Consider the following 19,744-nt stretch of genomic DNA (forward strand, 5'->3'; position numbering starts at 1 on the left):
TTTGAAATTAATATAATTTGTCTCTAATCTATATGTGTCAACCTTGGCAAATTTTGGAAATGCACACTTTAAGTATTGGATAATGAATTTGATTATCATTTGAACTTGAAATCTGTGAACATAATTTATGCAATAAATGAATTCGTAGGTTTTTTACTTTTCTATTCTTGTCAGCTACTTTGAATTCTGTCAAATTAAGAAGCCTGAATGGAAAGTCACAATTGTTCATTGAGATAATTTCCACTACCCAAAAAAGGAGAAGAACAATAATACATATATTCATTCATATTGATGCCAATCAGTCTGCCTTGTCCTATAATCTCTGAGACTTAATTCATTGAATTTTTTTTTTGGTTCTGCTCCTTATTTTTCAGTTTATGAATTTATTGCCCTAAGCTATTCTCTCAAAACCAAACAATTTGTCTGTGTTTGCTATTTTCTAAACCACCCATCCTGCAAGGGAAAAAAATTTCATTTTGACCATGTAATAGTTTCAAGGTTTGTTTTTAAACTTAATGCTCAAGAGTGCATGCTATTATAGGAGTTAAACTCCATTCTTTAGGATTAGAGTTGTACATTGGTTAGTTATTATTTAGCTGACATACCAAAATGTTTAGTCCCAACTTAAGAAATTGCCCAATCTGTTAGCTGTTATAAGTGTTTATTTCAAATTTGCAGTACCAATACCTTTTGTAATTGAATAAACCCACTTACAGTCATAGAGGTTTTTCATAACAATGCTTAGTTTATTGATTTTTTGTCTTCCTTCCCAATTTATTTATTTCTCTTTTTGTAAGTTTTTATTTTTAAAGAATCTGTTATATTGATCAGAGAGTTTGTTTATTTGTTCATATTTTTTAGCTTAAAAAATTCATAAGAACTCCAGAAATCCCTTCAAAGCATGTGAGGAACTGGGTACCCAAAGTTTTGGAACAGCGTCGGCAGGGATTAGAATCTTATTTACAGGTAAGCTATTTTTAACAATGAACAGAGAAGAATCTTTTCTCACAAGTTATATTAGGAGTTTGAATGTCAGCTGCTTTAAGCTATACTTAAAAGTGATCATTGAAATCTGTTCTTACTTTACATATAACCACTCTACCAATATATTATTTGCTTTATGTGTATCTAAGGTATTTATATGTGATCTTTGTATAAATATATTGTTTTAAAGGCAGTTCCAATTGGCATTTGTAAAGGACAAAGACATGGTTATGGCAAAGAGAAAAATTAAACTTGATTTAAATAAATAGCATTGATTCAGGATAGGTTAATACCATTGTTCTACATGCAGTGGTGGGATTCAGCTGGTTCGCACCACTTTGGCAGAACCAATAGCTAATTTTTTTGTTACCCAGGCCCAGAATGGACTTCCAGAAGCAGCATCCACACAGACAACTGGTTGTTCACATATTTGAATCTCACCACTGTCTACATGTATTTAATACTCTTTATCCACTGTAACATTAAAATTTAAATGTTCTGTTTAACATGTACACAAACTGGAGGTGCTTGGGGAAATAGTATAGAAGGAAAGCATTCTTCTAGTTCATATTTCTTGCTGCCTTCTATTCTTGGATAGTAGTTATCTCAAAGTTTTTGTGATTTTACAATCTTAGTTTCCCTGTATTCTAAAAACGTGGACAGAGCAGTCATGTAGTGAGCAATGAAAAGTCACTAGGGCATGGTATCTGTAGGGGAGCAAATGACAATACTGTATGTATATCATGCCATGTGCATGTGTCTAATGATCTTGTGTTGAATGTCATTTATGTAGGGATATTAAGATCTGTAAATAGTCAATCTGACGCCATTGTAGTCTGCTCCAGGTATATGTAATGGAAGAAAGAATCAGCTAGTCCATTTCTGACATGTTATTTTTATTCATCAGGTCCAAAAGTAAATGTTTCAACAACACAATATTTTAAATAATTCTTTTAAGAGTTCTTGAGGTCTACCACTTTCTTTGTACTTTATGTGAAGATGCTTGAAAAAAAAGATCTCTTATATACTTGCCATGTTCTTAAAATTCTTCACTCAAGCCTTTTCTGTGGATGGTGCTTTGATATAAACTGTTTGAATCTGCAACCCTATATTAACCTTTACTTTTAGCCTGTCATATGAGACAATGTACTCTAGCGTCTGTTGAGCTCTTATAAAATAAGTTAAAGCCCTTCACTATTCTGCTTATACCTAACCCACTGAAAGCATTAATTGTTAAGCTAAATTCTGAATAAGGTCTAAAAATGAGTGTGTTGCATTTATATATTTAATATATAAATATAGGGTATTTGGGGTTGTTTTTATTTTATTTTATTGGTTTTCAGAGCTTTATTTTCATTGAATAAGAACCACAATTTTCTTCTTGGAAAAACTTTACCAGAGTTGAATATTTCCAGGGCTGAAAGAAGAAAGAAGCAGGTTCCTTAATTTCACCCTTCTCCCTACTACTTCTTTTATCTCCAAAACTCTTCTTTGGTGCTCTGGGGAACCTAGTGGGACAGTGAAAGAAGCAGTGGTGGATCTTGCAAGCTGAAAACAAATTTGTGAAAATGATGCCTTCCCACTTCTGTCAGTGAAAGTCTTTTTCGATTGTCGATTTTAGAAAAGGCAGGTACAGCCACACTTCTCTGTGCATTAATAATTCACCTTTGGAGATGGTTACCAGCATCAAATTCCTGAGTGTGTAGTTAACAATTAGGCTGGCTTGGTTGCTCAACAGTGAGACACTGGTGAAGCGGGCACAGCAGCACCTTCTGTGTCGCATGAGAAAAGCACATCTTCCTTCCCCTGTCCTTACCACTTTCTACACCGGGACGATTGAGAGCATCCTGTCATATAGCATCACAGTCTGGTTTGGAAGCATCACTACTTCAGACAGGAAAGTGGTGCAGAGAGAGGTGAAGATGGCTGAAAAGATTATTGGCGGTTCCCTCCCTTCCCTCCAGGACATAGCACATAAGCATTGCTTGAGCAGGGTCCGCAAGATTGTCTGGGACACGACACATCCTCTTCACGACCTGTTTACTTTGTTACCTTCTGGGAGGAGGCTTCATGGTATCCAAAGCAGAACATCCAAATTGAGTCACAGTTTTGTTCCATACAGTATTAAACTTGTGAACTCTAAAGCTTCCTCCTTCCGTTATGAATTTAAGATAGACAGTAATTAATATTTATATGTTACTTATATGTAAGGGTGTAGGTCTATACATATGTTGCATATAGTATGTTTAAATGTGTGTTATGTATGTGTAAAATTTGAGAGCAAGCAACTAAATTTCATTTTTAATGTGTGCCATTGTGCCCACAGTAAAAATGGACTATCTATCTATCTATCATCTATCTATCTATCTAGATATAGATATAGATGTTGTTGTTTTTGTTGTTAGTTGTGAAGTCGTGTTCAACCCATCGCGACCCCATGGACAACATTCCTCCAGGCCTTCCTGTCCTCTACCATCTTCTGGAGTCCATTTAAGCTCATGCCTACTGCTTCAGTGACTCCATCCAGCCACCTCATTCTCTGTCTTCCCCTTTTTCTATTGCCCTAAATCTTTTCCAGCATTAGGCTCTTCTCCAATGAGTCCTTCCTTCTCATTAGGTGGCCAAAGTATTTGAGTTTCAACTTCAGGATCTGACCTTCTAAAGAGCAGTCAGGGTTGATCTCCTCTAGGACTGACCGGTTTGATCGCCTTGCAGTCCAAGGGACTCGCAGGAGTCTTCTCCAGCACCATAGTTCAAAAGCCTCAATTCTTTGGAGCTCAGCCTTTCTTATGGTCCAACTTTCACAGCCATACATTGCAACTGGGAAGACCATAGCCTTGACTATACGCACTTTTGTTGGCAGGGTGATGTCTCTGCTTTTTAGTGTGCTGTCTAGATTTGCCATGGCTTTCCTCCCCAGGAGCAAGCATCTTTTAATTTCTTGGCTGCAGTCCCCATCTGCAGTGATCCTGGAGCCCAGGAAAATAAGATCTGTCACTACCTCCATTTCTTCCCCAGCTATTTGCTAGGAATTGAGAGGGCTGAATGCCATGATCTTGGTTTTCTTAATGTTGAGTTTCAAGCCCACTTTTGCACTCTCCTTCTTCACCCACATCAAGAGGCTCTTTAGTTCCTCTTCACTTTCTGCCATTAGAGTGGTATCATCTGCGTAACTTAGGTTGTTGATTTCTCCCGGCAATCTTAATTACAACTTTTGATTCATCTAGCCCTGCCTTCTTCATGATATGCTCTGCATATAAGATAAATAGGCAGGGCGACAGTATACCGCCTTGCCGGACTCCTTTCCCAATTTTGAACCAATCAGTGGTTCCGTGTCCAGTTCTTACTGTTGCTTCTTGACCCGCATATAGGTTTCTCAAGAGACAAATAAGATGGTATGGTACTCCCATCTCTTTAAGAACTTGCCACAGTTTGTTGTGATCCACACAATCAAAGGCGTTAGCATAGTCAATGAAGCAGAAGTAGATGTTTTTCTGGAACTGCCTAGCTTTCTCCATGATCCAGCGTATGTTGGCAATTTGATCTCTAGTTCCTCTCCCTCTTCAAAATCCTGCCTGTACTTCTGGTCGTTCTCGATCCACATACTGCTGGAGTCTAGCTTGTAGGATTTTAAGCATAACTTTAACAGCATGTGAAATGAGTGCAATGGTGTGATAGTTTGAACATTCTTTGGCACTGCCTTTCTTTGGAATTGGAATGTAAACTGATCTTTTCCAATCCTGTGGCCACTGTTGAGTTTTCCAAATTTGCTGGTAAATTGAGTGTAGCACTTTTACTGCATCGTCTTTTAAGATTTTGAATAGCTCAGCTAGAATACTGTCACCTCCACTAGCTTTGTTGTTGCTCAGTTTTTCTAAGGCCCGCTTCACTTCACATTCTAGGATGTCTGGCTCGGGTCAGTGGCCACTCAAGATGACAAGATGACAAGATATAGATAGATGTAGATGTAGATGTAGATGTAGATGTAGATGTAGATGTAGATATAGATAGATATAGATATGACCCAAAATCTGTTCAAGTGATAGTACTACAAATAAAAGGAAATACTTGATGCAACCCAGGAAGAAGTTTTAATAATATAATGTCATATTTTTTTCTGATAGTGAATACATACAATAATTTTAAAATATGAGTCTGATTTTCCTCTCTTAATGCTTTGAAATCATTATTGAAAGGTATTTTTGAGTAGGAAAAAGCTAACCGTTTTAGTCATGGTACAGTACAATTCTTTCAAAGTTTTTTTAAAAAAACATTTTGGCTGCAACGCAGTTATAAAGTAATCATACAACTGAAAATGTAAAAAAGGAATGGGATGTTTAAATTGTATGGGTTTTTTATTACATCATATAAGATTTTGGATACTAGGAGAGATAACGTTTATCTAATAACGTAATATATTGTTATCAATAACTGTAGTTTTGTGTTTTTAAATTATGTTTACATTCTCTCACCATAACAGGTACTAACCAAATTCATCTCACAATTATTATTTTCTGTCCTTAGCAAAATAATGGGCAGTTAGCAAAATATATGTTATCAAAGTTCTTTGCTTGAATAAGGAATTTGCTTTTGATTAGCTTTTAGAAAATGGCTTATCAAGAGCAATTGACTATCCTGTGTTTCAGATCAGCAGTATAAAAAGAATCATACTAGATTTAATTGAGATGGTGACAAATATTAATTCTCTACTGGCTAGATTGAACATCTTTTTGAAATTCTGTTTCTTACTGAAAGAATTTTATTTTCAAATACATGAAGAAGATATGGATACCAGAATATTGAGGTTTAAATCCATCATATATTTAATTTTAATTTAATTTAATTTAATTTATTAATATTTCTATACCGCCCTTCTCCCGAAGGACTCAGGGCGGTGTACAGGGCAAGAATAAAACACAGAGATTTACAAAAAATAAAAGATAATTAAATACATGCCCGATTAAAAATACAATTAATACATGGTAAAAACCCCAATAAAAATAGTAAAAAGACCCCACTAATCCCCCCTCAGGCCAGGCCGGCTTGCTCGAACAAGTATGTTTTCAGGTCGCGGCGAAAGGAGCGAAGATCGGGCGCCGTCCGGAGCTCAACCGGTAACTGGTTCCATAGCTCCGGGGCGCCCACAGAGAAGGATCTCCCCCTGGGGGCCACCAGTCGACATTCTCTGACCGGAGGCACCCTGAGGAGACCCTCTCTGTGGGAACGCACAGGGCGGAGGGAAGTAGACGCCGGCAGCAGGTGTTCCCTAAGGTACTCCGGACCCCTGCCATGTAGGGCTTTAAACACCATTACTAGCACCTTGAATCTCATTTGGGGAATGCACTTCAATTTCATTACCTTTCTAATAAGAACAGCAGAACTATAGTGGATGGACAGGGAAATAAATTAAAGACAAATTCATTCTTTTACCATATCCCCAATTCTAACAACACAGTAGGTAAAGCAAAACTTAAAATACAATGAAAAGTAGTCTATTGGGATCAGAGTAGTGCATATTGACCACAAGTCACAGATTCAAATCTAGAAAGCTACTAGCTTGGCACTGTTTTGGATAAATATGAAAATTCACACTCCCCCATCTTTTCACTTGTGTTCAGCATTTATTCAAGAATTTTCTTACTCCTGGAGGGGAAAAAAATCCTATCAGTCAGGGTCGGTGCTTCAAGGATCTGAAGAAAGCTTTTATTTTCCTTTTCTTTTTCTCTTACTGATGGTGTAAACTATAGAAATTCAACCAGAATATATGCAAATATATTTCACCTCAGTTTTATCTTTTTTTTAAGACAGTCACTGAGGACTTCTATTACCACACAGAAAACTTAGCAGAAATTATTCAGTGTCCTTCTTCCTGTGAAACCCTGATTAATTTTAAATGATCACTTTTGTGTTGTGTTCATACAGATCTCTGGAAAGAGCAGTATGATAAGTGTGAAGAGCAAAAATGTTCTTTATCCTCATTAAAGTTTGTGAGGGGTGTGTTAAATAATATTAATGGCTAGGATTGTCAGTGGTTAACAGTACTTTCCTAGTACAAGTGATTTTATTGATCAATGCAGACTCAGTGTAACAGGGCAGATTATTTTACTGATTTTATTGAAACCTTAACTAACTTTGTTAGTGCACCACATATCTTTAAATGGATCTAGATGATGATGAAGATTACGTAAAGCAGAAGACCATCCATCTTTTTTGATCTGTTAATAACTTAAATCCATCATTGTTGGTAAGAACTGTTTTCAGATTCTGCAGAGTCCCTGTGTGTGTGTCTGTGTCTGTGTGTGTGTGTGTGTGTGTGTGATGAAGGATATATAACACCAACAAAGTTTTATTAAGTATTTATTTTAACCATTAGATAACATAATAATATTTTTCCAACAGGAGAAACAGTACATTCTGCTAATAATAGAAATATCAATAATGTTCACTTAACTCTGAGCAGAATTCTTGCAGAAGCAAGCTCAAATCTTTGTTTTAACTTTTTAAAATAGCGATAAAAACAACGTACAGATCACATGCTGTCTATATAGCAAACATGGAGTACTAAAGACTGCAAAATGAAGGATACTTAAAATGAGATGATGAACTTCTTTTGCTTTAGAATTAGTATGGTTGGAGGTGGTTTTTTTAATGTTTGGGAATAAATAGGGCCTAGGTTGGAAGCCAATAAGTTCTTTGCCAACAGTCTAGGCTTTGGGGATGGCTGGATGATGTAGTCAATTGGCAACCAATTGTCAATACATTCACATTTTGACCATTGCCTAAAAGTGGCCAAGAGGGGAAATATTGCAGTGTGTTGGGGATGCAAACTTCATTGTGAACACATGTTTTGTCGTTTTGTTGAAATATCTCGTCACAGATACCTCAGATATTTTCACTTTCTTTGCTGCCATGTACAGGCAACGCACCTTTAGTCTTTTGTATCATTTAAAGAAAGTATCTTCAGTCAGAGTGAGTTTGTTGTTTTCTCTTATTCTCTTATGAATCTTATTCATGCATAACTGGATGGAACAAGAAAGAGACAAATGGGAAAGAAAGAACGATTTTTCTTTTTTCTTCCCACCAGTTCAAGCGAATGAAGTTCAACAGTGTATGAGACCAGCAGTGTTCCCACTTCTTAATTGTCTGAGTTACCATTGTATTTTACTCTTATGTGATTCTTAACGTTCATCCAAATGCATTGGCTTCTATCTCATATATCATTGAAATCATATTTATTATTTTATTTACTTAAAATGCTTATATATTTGCCCATCTTCTGTAACACAACTTTGGGTAGCTCAGAACAACAATAAAAAATAAAATAAAACCAAAACTAAGCACCTTAACCAACATTCCCCAATACATCCAATAATGTCCCTCTGTGACCTCCTACCTCACCTTATCCCACTACCTGGCTACGGATTTTTCAGTCTGCAGAGTAATGTCTTATCAGATTATGGATCATCATTTCAAGTCATTAAATATGACTGGGAAAGCTTGTAGCAGTAAAATTATCTTTATTTATGATACTACTGTTTTACATAGATTGAGTTTCTCCAAAAGTAAGATCCAGGTCTTATATTAATTTTTGCTCCAAAAGACGCATTAGGGCTTATTTTTCAGTTAGATCTTATTTGGCTTATTTTGGGGGTGGGGCTTATATTATGAGTGTCCTGAAAAATCATGCTAGCGCTTATTTTCTGGTTGGGTCTTAATTTCGGGGAAACACAATAGTACCATCTATTGTACACACAGATGACAATATTTCCAATTTGTTGACTGTCAGCAATTTTCTATGAAGGTGATAACACGGAAGAAAGCAAATGTACCCTCTGGAACACCATAGGAGAAGTAACAGTGGGGCAATATGTGGTTCTGTAAAAAGCTTGGAGAGTGCTATAAAACGGTATATAAGCCTAAGTGGTATTGCTATTTTGTAAATAATTTTGACTTCATAGATCCTGGCTAAGATATTGTCAGTGAAAGCAAAAGATCTTAAGTCTCCAAAGTAGGAATAAAGTTGTATTTTCTGTGTATCTCATTCAGAAGAGGTTGTACTGAAGTAGTTTCACTTCCAAAGCTAAATTGAAAACTAGATTGTACTTTATTGAGATGATTGATGTCATTGTTGTATTTTGAGTCAGGTACAAATTTATAATAATGGATGATAAACTTATATTTCAAAAGAATATTGTATTTTATTTTATTCTATTTGATGAGAAATGAAATCCTTGTTTTGTTGTTCTCTTTGTTGTGTGGTCAGCATGTGAAGTTTTCTAATTCTGTTTGCTGTCCAAGAATTATCTGTGGTAATTATTGAATGCTCAGAGTTTAGTCAACTTACAAAGCCTATTATAAGAATTAGATAAGCAGGAGCAAATTTCAATTGTTAGACTTCACACTACATTAGCCAAGAAATATAGAAGAATTGTTTTAAAAGGTGGATAAAATCTGCATCAGTCATCCAGTTTATCTTTCTTAAATGTCATCTATGTTATCAATGCTAAATTATACAAAAGTCTTCAACATTTTCATATTTTACTAACTTGGATTTAGTATGTTTTGCAGAAGGCATGTTGGAATTTCATTGCAACTCACAGAAAGTATTTTAATTCTATTGATGACGTAGAAAGAGAAACAAGTGAGAATGAATGCCAATAAGAAAGATGCTTTTCTTTTATTCTCTTGCACATGCTCCATTCTCATTGCCTCCTTGCATATTCTTGATCTACAGGTGAAATTCCTAAAGTTTGCATAAACTAAAACAAGCATGAAGTAGACCTGGCACTTTAATTTCATTAAACACCTTGTAACTGGTGAAGATTAATGTATATATCTCTTGCTAATTCTTTCCAATTACCTAGTTCATATAAATTCCCAAGCCTGGTTAATTATGCCGAAGTCAAAAGGTAATTTTTTAACAGTATTTCCACAACAGGGGAATTTTCCCAGCATAACCTTGCCCTCTAGTAGAAACTCTCAGCAGATTAGGCTCTCTGACTTAAGTCCATTCTTTTTCAACTCAAGCCTAATTGCTGCCGACTGGCTGCCACAGGTACCTGGCTATTGTACACATAAAGAATGTTGCTCTTTCTGAGAACAAATAAGGAAAGATTAATTGTTTGTTTCATTTTATCCCAAGAGAAATGTGGGCCCTTAATCAAGAAAAATAATTTCTCCTGTTGATTTGGCTTATTTGGAGCAATGCATAATTGTGGAAAAGAATGTGGTAGACATGCATTTTGCAAGAAATGTAGCCATGTGCTTTGCTCAGGAGACAAAGATAAAATGAAATAAATATAAAGACAATGCTGAAATGGATGGGGATGGCTCACATTTCTCATAGTAAGTAATTCGACTGTTGGGCTTTTATTCGAACCAATATTGCTAGGTAGTATTGTCATTTGTTTTGTCTACTTCTTTGGAAATCTAATCAAGGAGACAATAGTGCGAGTGGGGGGAGAACCCCTTCTCCAAATTGTCCTTAATTGCTAGAACACAAAGTGAGCTAAACACTCTGGTGTTTCCAATTAAAGAATCTGTTTCAAGCAAGTACCATTAAATCTATCTTTCCCTGTCTGATAAATAAGCTATCAAAGACTGGAACAGATTAATTGAGAGCAATTAATTCAAGGCTTAGTATAAAAGTCAGACAAAACCAATGCTGTCAATGACTACAAATGTGACATAAAATAAATTATTTCTTGGATTAGAAACATTTTAGCCCTTACCATCTCATTACCCTAGTCAGCAAAACACAGAACACAGGTCAATTTTCTGCAGTTCCAGTGTAGGTTCTGTACATTTGATTTTGACCAAACTTTTTATAGTTGCTTTCCTTGACAACGGTACAACAGGAGTAGTTTGAGAACTTTACAGATAGTCCTCCACTTACAACCACAATTGAATCCAAAATTTATCTTGCTAAGTGAGACATTTGTTAAGTCAGTTTTGCCCCATTTGCAACCTTTCTTGCCACAGTTGTTAAGTGAATCACTGCAGTTGTTAAGGAAGTAACACAGTTGTTAAGTGAATCTGGCTTCCCTATTGACTTTGTTTGTTGCAAAAACTAATCACATGACCCCAGGACATTGCAACTCATAAATATGAGCCAGTTGCTAAGCATCCAAATTTTGATCATGTGAGCATGGGCGATGCTGCAATGGTCTTAAGTGTGAAAAACAATCATAACTCACATTTTTAATACCATTGTAACTTTGAACTGTCACTAAACAATTTGTTGTAAGCTGAGGACTTATCTGCTTTCTTTGGTAGTAAATAGTACATGCGAAGGCATGTACTACCTATACCTGTAAATAAATGCATACACATATTCCATAGACAGATGGACAGGCAGCTAGATTCTTTTGAGAGAAACATTGCTTTGAATATTTCATGAATGTTGTTTGTTGTAATCCAGTAATGAGTTTCCTAACCGGTTGCTGCTAGATATGTTGGGATTACAGTAGTCTCCAGAATTCTCACATTTCTGTGTCTGTTGGTAATTCTAAAAGATACAATCCAGCACATATGGAAGTGCTTTCCTAAATATAATTCAACTTTAAATTAATACTCGCTATTTTCACTAATCCATCCCCCCCTTCTGTACCTTTCTATATTTTATTATAACTAATTTCAAGGACTCTTAACTTTTATAAGGAGAATAGGGAGGGCTTCAGGACAGATCAGTACATGTAGAGAGGTGAAATATGGTTGCTTTGTTGTTGTTGTTAGTTGCGAAGTCGTGTCCGACCCCTTCAGTGACTCCATCCAGCCACCTCATTCTCTGTCATCTGGGTGCTTTACACAAAGATAAAACTTAAGTATTCCAGGAAAACCAAGTTACCACTAAATAAATCCATTTGATTTCTGTAAGATAATATGTTTTAATGTATTATTGGTGCTGAATTTCTGAAAGAAAGATAAATTTCTTGCTGTTCATTTTCTCCACACACAATTTGATGTATTCTAGTCATTTCTGTCCTCAGATGCTTTCCAAATTGAATAATCCCAGAATGTACTGCTACTCCTTGTTTAAGGACCCCTTGAATGCCAACTGTTCGAATTTATGATAGTGCTGAATTAGGACAATTATGACTGGTCCTTATAAATGCTATCATCACAGCATCCCTGTGACTTGGGTAACTTGCGACTAGCCCACAATTACAACAGTTGCAGTTTCCTGTGATCACATAATTACAACTTGCGACTTTTCCTGCCAGCTTCCGACAAACAAAATCAATGGGAAGCTGGTAGGAGATCTCAAATATTGCACTTTGCAACTGCATTGCTTAGTGACAGAGTTCCCAGTCCCAAAAGCATGGACTACATGTATTGACCATTCTTCTCTTAAGGAGCCATTTGACACCACACACACACATACAAATTAATTTTGATTGCCATCTTCTGCTTTTTCCCAAGTCCTAATATGTGATTTCACAGATGTGCCAATCAGAACCATACAAAATATTGCAGATGCAGAGGTCCAGTATATTTTTATAAAGGCATTATAATATTGACAGTTTTAAATTTGGATTACTTTCCTAGTGATTCCTAGCATGGAATCTAATATAAATATTTCAAAGCAAGGTAGTTTCCTAGGAAAAAGGTTTTTAGGTTGATTGCTCAAGATTTCTATTCAGTGTCTGTAAAGGCATTAGGGTCATTCAAAACTTGGCCTATTTGAAATAGCAAAATTTTAACCTAAATTGATCTGAAATGAACATTTAGCTTAAATTCCTGGCTATTTATATCTGGTTGGGAAAAGCTATAGAAGGCCTTGGTAGTAGAACATATGAAATGTAATACATTCTCTTTGGTGGCTTATTTTTCATAATTAGGAACATGGTGTATGGACATTTCTGAGACATTTCTAGAAATATTATTAAAGGTAATAATTCTGTAAGATTGCTGATTTCATAATTAAGTCATTCCCAAGACTTAATTGTAAGGAAACAACCTGCCTCCAGAAGCTGCGAATGCTCCAACACTGGAAGTTTTTAAGAAGAGACAGGACAGCCATTTGTCTGAAATGGTATAGGGTTTACTGCCTGAGCAGGGGGTTGGACTAAATGACCTCCAAGGTACCTTCCAACATTGTTGTTGTTATTATTATTATTGATCATCACACAGTCAGCCAGATGTTCAGACTGGATTTGGCATTTTTGTCTACCTATCGAGTCCTTACCAAGGACCTGGGATAGGCACATGTGGATGTTTGATGGTATTATAGATATCATCGCAGGATGGAAGCAGTTCCTAGTAAGGCCGCCTTTTGCAATTTACTAATTGCAAATTTGTCAATGCCAATGGTGTTCAAGTGGTGCTCGTTGTTTTGGGATTTCACCCTAGGTGCCTATTACTATTGGTACTACCCTTGCTTGCCTTTGCCACAGTCTTTCTATTTCTATTTGTAGTTCTTTGTATTTTGTTATCTTCTCCAGTTCTTTCTCATCTATTCTGCTGTCTCCAGCCACTGCCACGTCCACTATCCAGACTTTTTTTCTTTCCTATTGACAATTGTTAAGTCCGGGGTGTTATGTTGCAGGTGCTTGTCTGTTTGATGACTTTCTCTATTTTATGATCCCACCAGTTCTTGCTTACAGGCAAATTATATTTCTTACACATCTTCCAATGCACCATTGTTGCTACTTTGTCATGCCGCTGCTTGTAGTCAGTCTATGTGATCTTCTTGCAGCAGCTTACCAGGTGGTCCACTGTTTCTTCAGCTTCTTTGCATAGGCGGGACTTACTGTCTGTTGCTGTCTTCTCAATTTTGACTTTGTATGCATTTGTCCTGAAGGCTTGGTCTTGTGCAGCCAGAATTAGTCCCTCAGTCTCTTTATTCCACTTTCCTGCTCTTAGCCATTGCCAGGTCTTGTTATTATCTCCTTTCCCAGATATTTTTTTTAATGTACTGGCCATGTAGTGCTTTGTCTTCCCATGCCTCTATTCTGTTCTTCATTTGGTCTTTCTTGTAGACCAGTTTGGTCTCTCCAGTAATCAGTAAGCCTTCAGTGCATCTTCATCATTGTCCTTCAGATATTCTTCCAAAGCCATTTTTTCTTCTTCAACCAGCATTCCACGTCCACCTATTTGCCTTGATAGATAGAGTCTGTTAATGTCAGTGCGTGGATGAAGGGCATGATTCATTGTCATTATTTTTCTGGTCTTCCTATCCATTGCTTTTAGTTCTGCTTGAGTCCAGTCCACTATTCCAGCTGTGTATCTAGTGACTGGAATTGCCCAGGTGTTGATTGCCTTCACGGTATTTCCTCCATTGAGTTTGGACTTTAAGATCTTCTTCACTCTCTTGATGTATTCACCTCTAATCTTTTTCTTGACTTCAGTATGCTTGATGTTGTCAGCTTGAAAGATACCCAAGTATTTGTAGTAATCTTCCTCTATTATTATTATTATTGTTGTTGTTGTTGTTATTGTTATTGTTGTTGTTTTTTTTTATTATTATTATTATTATTATTATTATTATTATTATTATTATTATTATTATTATTATTATTATTATTATTATTATTATTATTATTATTATTATTATTATTATTATTATTATTATATAACAGGGTATCCAATAGCAAAAAAGAGAAGATTATATAAAATTCCTCCATACAATGTTGGGGAGAGTAGGCAGTTATTAAGCCAGTTTTAGGGAATAAGTTCACTACTTAGAATTTAGATAGTATTGGGGGGAAATGTTGCTTGTCTGCATAATCTCTGGTTTGTCAGTCTACAGAAAGAGTCAAATGGCTTCCATCACACCATCATGGCTATCAACTTGCCTTTTTTTTTTAAACCGTACCCTGCAGACACACTTGTATGGATCTCTTAGATTGGTACTTTCATTTTCTTGTATTTAACATGAAATTCTTCATATATACAGTAAAATTAGGAAGCACAAGTTCTGGAGAACAAGCGTTACAATGAAATACTTTTGATTGAGCAAGAATTACACTGCTCAATTCATTCTGTAAAAATTAATCAGTTTGTCACCCAAATAAATGACTAGAGCACATAAAATGTGGAGCCAGGTGACCCCTAGAAGAAAATCAATCAAAGTTCATATTTCATGGGTCTATAATTGTTGGTGGAACAGATCACATTTTTTTAATAAAAATACTTCATTATTATAGATCATTCCTATTTACAATAGTGATGGGGTTGAGGATTGTTATTGGCTGCCTTATTCTATAAACAACAAAGTCAAATTTTCTTATGCTGTTCATCTTTCTGTATTTGAGCTTAGTTAAACATATTTCATATTCACCTTTAATGCCTGAAATTTCTGCACCTTTCGCAAAGTAAGAAAGACTTTTGTAGTCCCTCTTCTGTGAAGTTATCAGTTTGGTAGAAGTTGAAAGAGGAGCTCTTTTTAGGTGTTCCTTTTTCATCAAGTAGGCAACAAATCTTGCTTCTCTAAAAGCAAAAGCAAGATTTTGAAAGTGTCCATTTTATTTTATTTTTTTCCACCTCTTATTTCAGTCTTTCTTTTTACAAAGCTACTGGAAGATTCCTATCCCACTGTGGACTGAGATGTCATATAGATAGAGAAAATGCCGCTCACTTTATGGATTACTGTTAGGTCAACAAAACTTTGGCAGCATTGATTAACTTGACAGTGAGTACAGCAGTACATTTATCACTTATGGCTGTGCTGTAGAAAATCTAATAAGAGGCAAACAATTCCCCTTAGAGTAGTAACAGGTTCACTGTGCCTAACGGTGCATGCACTGGAAATTTCTGCCTTTAAATTATACTCTTCCTGCTAGTTGGGTCATTGACTTGAAGCTACTGCACTTCCTGTGACCATGTTCTGTATTATTTCCTTGATCAAAATCATGTGGTTTATAGAGCTATGGTTACACTGAAGTTGGCTCTGGAGTTTAAGAAGTAATAATTGAAAGTTTTTTTAAAAAATCCTGTTAAAGTCTGCTGTGCCTTGTTATAGGAAAGCTGGCTACCTACCTTTGTGAAGCTTGAACTATTTCCAAATAATCACAAGCAACATTAAGAGAGAACGATGTAAATCAGCATGTGCAGTAGATATAACACACATTAAAAAAAGTCTTTTCATAGATTTGATCAGCAGTGATGTGTCAAATATATGCATATTGGAATGTATGATATTGTATTGTATTGTACTATATTGTATTGTACTGTATTCTAATTATTCTATTCTATATTCTACTATGTTATACTATATTATACTATACTATTATAACATTGGAATTTGCAAGGCTAACATGCATAGTGTGTGGAAGCATTACTGAAATCTTAGAAAGAGAATAACAAAGAATGTTCACTGAGTTATAAAACAAACTGACTATATACTGTCTAGAACAAATTACTTCACACTTTTTAGTATGTTATTCATGTAAAAAATGAGAGGATTCGTAATTTCATCAGGTTTTAATTTAATTTAATTTTAATTTATTATCATTTCTATACCGCCCTTCTCCCGAAGGACTCAGGGCGGTGTACAGGGCAAGAATAAAACACAGAAATTTACAAAAATTAAAAGATAATTAAATACATGCCCGATTAAAATACAATAGATACATAGTAAAAACCCCAATAAGAATGATAAAAAACCCCACCAATCCCCCCTCAGGCCAGGCCGGCTTGCTCGAACAAGTATGTTTTCAGATCGCGGCGAAAGGAGCGCAGATCGGGCGCCGTCCGGAGCTCAACCGGTAACTGGTTCCATAGCTCCGGAGCGCCCACAGAGAAGGATCTCCCCCTGGGGGCCACCAATCGACATTCTCTGATCGGTGGCACCCTGAGGAGGCCCTCTCTGTGGGAACGCACAGGGCGCAGGGAGCTTGATGCCGGCAGCAGATGTTCCCTGAGGTACTCCGGCCCCATGCCATGGAGGGCTTTGAACACCATTACTAGCACCTTGAATCTCACCCGGAAGACAACTGGCAACCAATGCAGCTCACGGAGCAGAGGTGTCACGTGGGAGTATCGGGAAACTCCCAACACAACTCTCGCGGCTGCATTCTGTACCAGTTGGAGCCTCCGGGTGGTCCTCAAGGGAAGCCCCATGTAGAGGGCGTTGCAGTAGTCTAGACGAGAGGTCACGAGCGCGTGCGTGACCGTGCATAAATCATCCCGGCTTAGATAGGGCCGCAACTGGCGCACCAGGCGAACCTGGGCGAAAGCCCCCCTAGTCACGGCCACCATGTGATCTTCCAAGGTAAGCCGCGAATCTAGGAGGACTCCCAAGTTGCGAGCCCTATCTACGGGGGGTAATAATTCACCCCCCATAGAAAGAGATGGAATATCCGAATAGACCCGGGATGAAGGTATGCAAAGCCACTCGGTCTTGTCGGGGTTGAGTTGAAGTCTGTTCCTCCCCATCCAGACCCGAACCGCCTCCAGGCAACGGGACATCACGTTTTAGATAGGGATATCATTTTTTTATTCATCTGAATATTCTCCAGGTTCATTTGAATATAGTCTTGGACACATTCAAGGTTGATGCTAGATGTTCTCATCCCATTCCTATATTTAGATTCTTTTTTATTTTATTACCCAGCTTTTATTTAGCTAACTGAATAACAATGCCCTATATTCCTTTTTAAATACTAAAATATTTGTCCTAAACTCCAAACTATTTGTAATCTAGGATGCCTAATATTTAACATTTAATATGTATCTTCCTAATCACTGTGGATCTGTCTTTCAAATATTTCCAATTTCTGACTCTACTTTTAAACATCTATGTCATTCAAGGATGTTGAAACTAAGTGTGAATTCTAAGCAACCAGACTTACATAAGTAAGCTCAGTTCACATACTGACTGATTACATTTCATATTAGGCCATTAAGCATGGTTTCCACAGTAGTTGAATTCATATGTTCTTTAAGCAATAAATACATTGAAGCTCATTCTTAACTTGTTATGTTGGAAGATGCTATTTTTGAAAACAGTTTTTATATGTTTAACTTTATATCAGGAAAGAGTTTTAACTTTTGGAATATATTTTTCCAAAATATACTGTATATAAGATAATATCTTTTTCATTATTAGGTAAGAGTTAATTTACCTGAATCAAATATAAAAAGGCCTCATAATATAATAAAGCAATTTGTACATTTTTTTAAAAAAAGCATTGTAAAGAAAATACCCTCAGATATTGGTTTTAGCAGGAACCGGAAAGCCAACCCTGAGAAGACATGCTTGATCATTGAAAGAACAGGAAACAATATGGTGGATCCTAATTCTTTTTCTTTTGTTGAATGTAAATAAACGGTGGGGTCCATCTTGCTGTACAAACAGTGGTAGTCACCTACTAAATTCATGGATTTGTATAAAGGAAGTCCTCCCACCATTTGCCTTCTTAAGTGTGAAGACCTGAATATTGATTAGCTATCACACTGGCATCAGAACTACTCTTAGGATTCAATTTTTTGTTGTTGTTTTGCATATTTTATTGATCAAAAGTGGTAAATGAGCGTCAAGCGTGCAAGAAGACGATGAATTGTTTACTTGCATAAAATAACCTTTCAATAAGGGAAGATGCATTGCTCACACTTTTGGTGCTGATCAGCTGCCCAAAGCAGATGGCATTCAGCTGTTATTGATTGGCTCCTATAGTTACAGAACAGCACGTAACTAAATATGCTTGTTTCAGGTGGGTTTTGGTGTGTTGTTGTGCACTATTACCACCACACTTTCCCCCCCCCCCACTTATAAACAGATTTAGACAGTGTCCTTGTTTTAGAAAAGGGACAAATTTAATTTGAAAATTAATTCATTAACTGTGCAAGGAAAATTAGCTTAAATGTAAAAACAAAACAGATGAAGGTGTCAGTTATTTTGGTCCAGGAATACAAACATTAATTACTAAGTAATCGTCTAAAATTGTCACATCTGTAAATTTAACAATAAGTTTCTTAAGGACAACAAAATACTCCTTTGCAATTTATTATACGAGGAGTTGACAACACACACATATACATACTTCCTTGTCTTGTATGTATGATGGATTTCATTACAATCCTAGGTTTGCTAGTTTTCTATAATTCTCCAGATACATGTTCTGATGCGGGTGGGAGCATGTGACAGCGATTGCTATAGACCTTTGTTCTATTGGACTGTCATTTGACAGATCTGCTCAATTAGGCTACTCCCATATGGCATGCAGCAGCCAAACTTTACATGGCTTTCAGCTATGTATTTCAGTCCATCAAATTCTTGATAAATGTTTAGGATCTGTGTCTGTTTCTTAGGTTCTTCTAACTTCATTTGTCCAAAGTTGTGAATGGGAAGCAATAGAACTGGCAATGATTCTCTTTCCCCAGATAACAGATATCATGTAATTGTTGATCTCCAAAGTTGACTTCAGCTCTTATTATCCATGACCATTGACCATACTGGATGGGCCAGTGGGATTTGGAATCCTTCTGAAAAGCCACAACTGAAGATGTGATGCTTGTGAGCTACATTAACGAAGATCTGTAGATTTAATATTCTGTGCTTCTTTCTTGCAGAAGAAAATAGTTCCAGATCTTAGAGATCCAGATCTCCATTGGCATGAAGATAATACTACAAACTGACTTTTAATCCTTAGCGTTTACTTCTGTTTTCCCAAAATACCACTAAATTAGATTACATGCAGAACAAACTTATAATTTAGACAAAATCAGAAAGATGATGTAGAATCATCTTCTTGAAGTCAGCTTTTAATTTTTTTAATCTATATCACTGTGATATATTCATATTTTAATTGCATGTATA

General features: G+C 36.3%; 1 protein-coding gene across 1 annotated transcript in view; it reads left to right on the plus strand.

The window, feature by feature from the left end:
• SNX24 (sorting nexin 24) overlaps positions 1-19,744 on the plus strand; it is an 86,436-nt gene that overhangs the window by 54,372 nt on the left and 12,320 nt on the right. Inside the window, exon 3 of the mRNA XM_081321676.1 lies at positions 862-966. Within this exon, the coding sequence (XP_081177802.1) occupies positions 862-966 (105 nt within the window). The remainder of the gene's footprint in view (positions 1-861; positions 967-19,744) is intronic.

Source organism: Vipera berus, assembly GCF_964194415.1.
Source record: "Vipera berus genome assembly, chromosome: 2".
Taxonomy (NCBI): Eukaryota; Metazoa; Chordata; class Lepidosauria; order Squamata; family Viperidae; genus Vipera; species Vipera berus.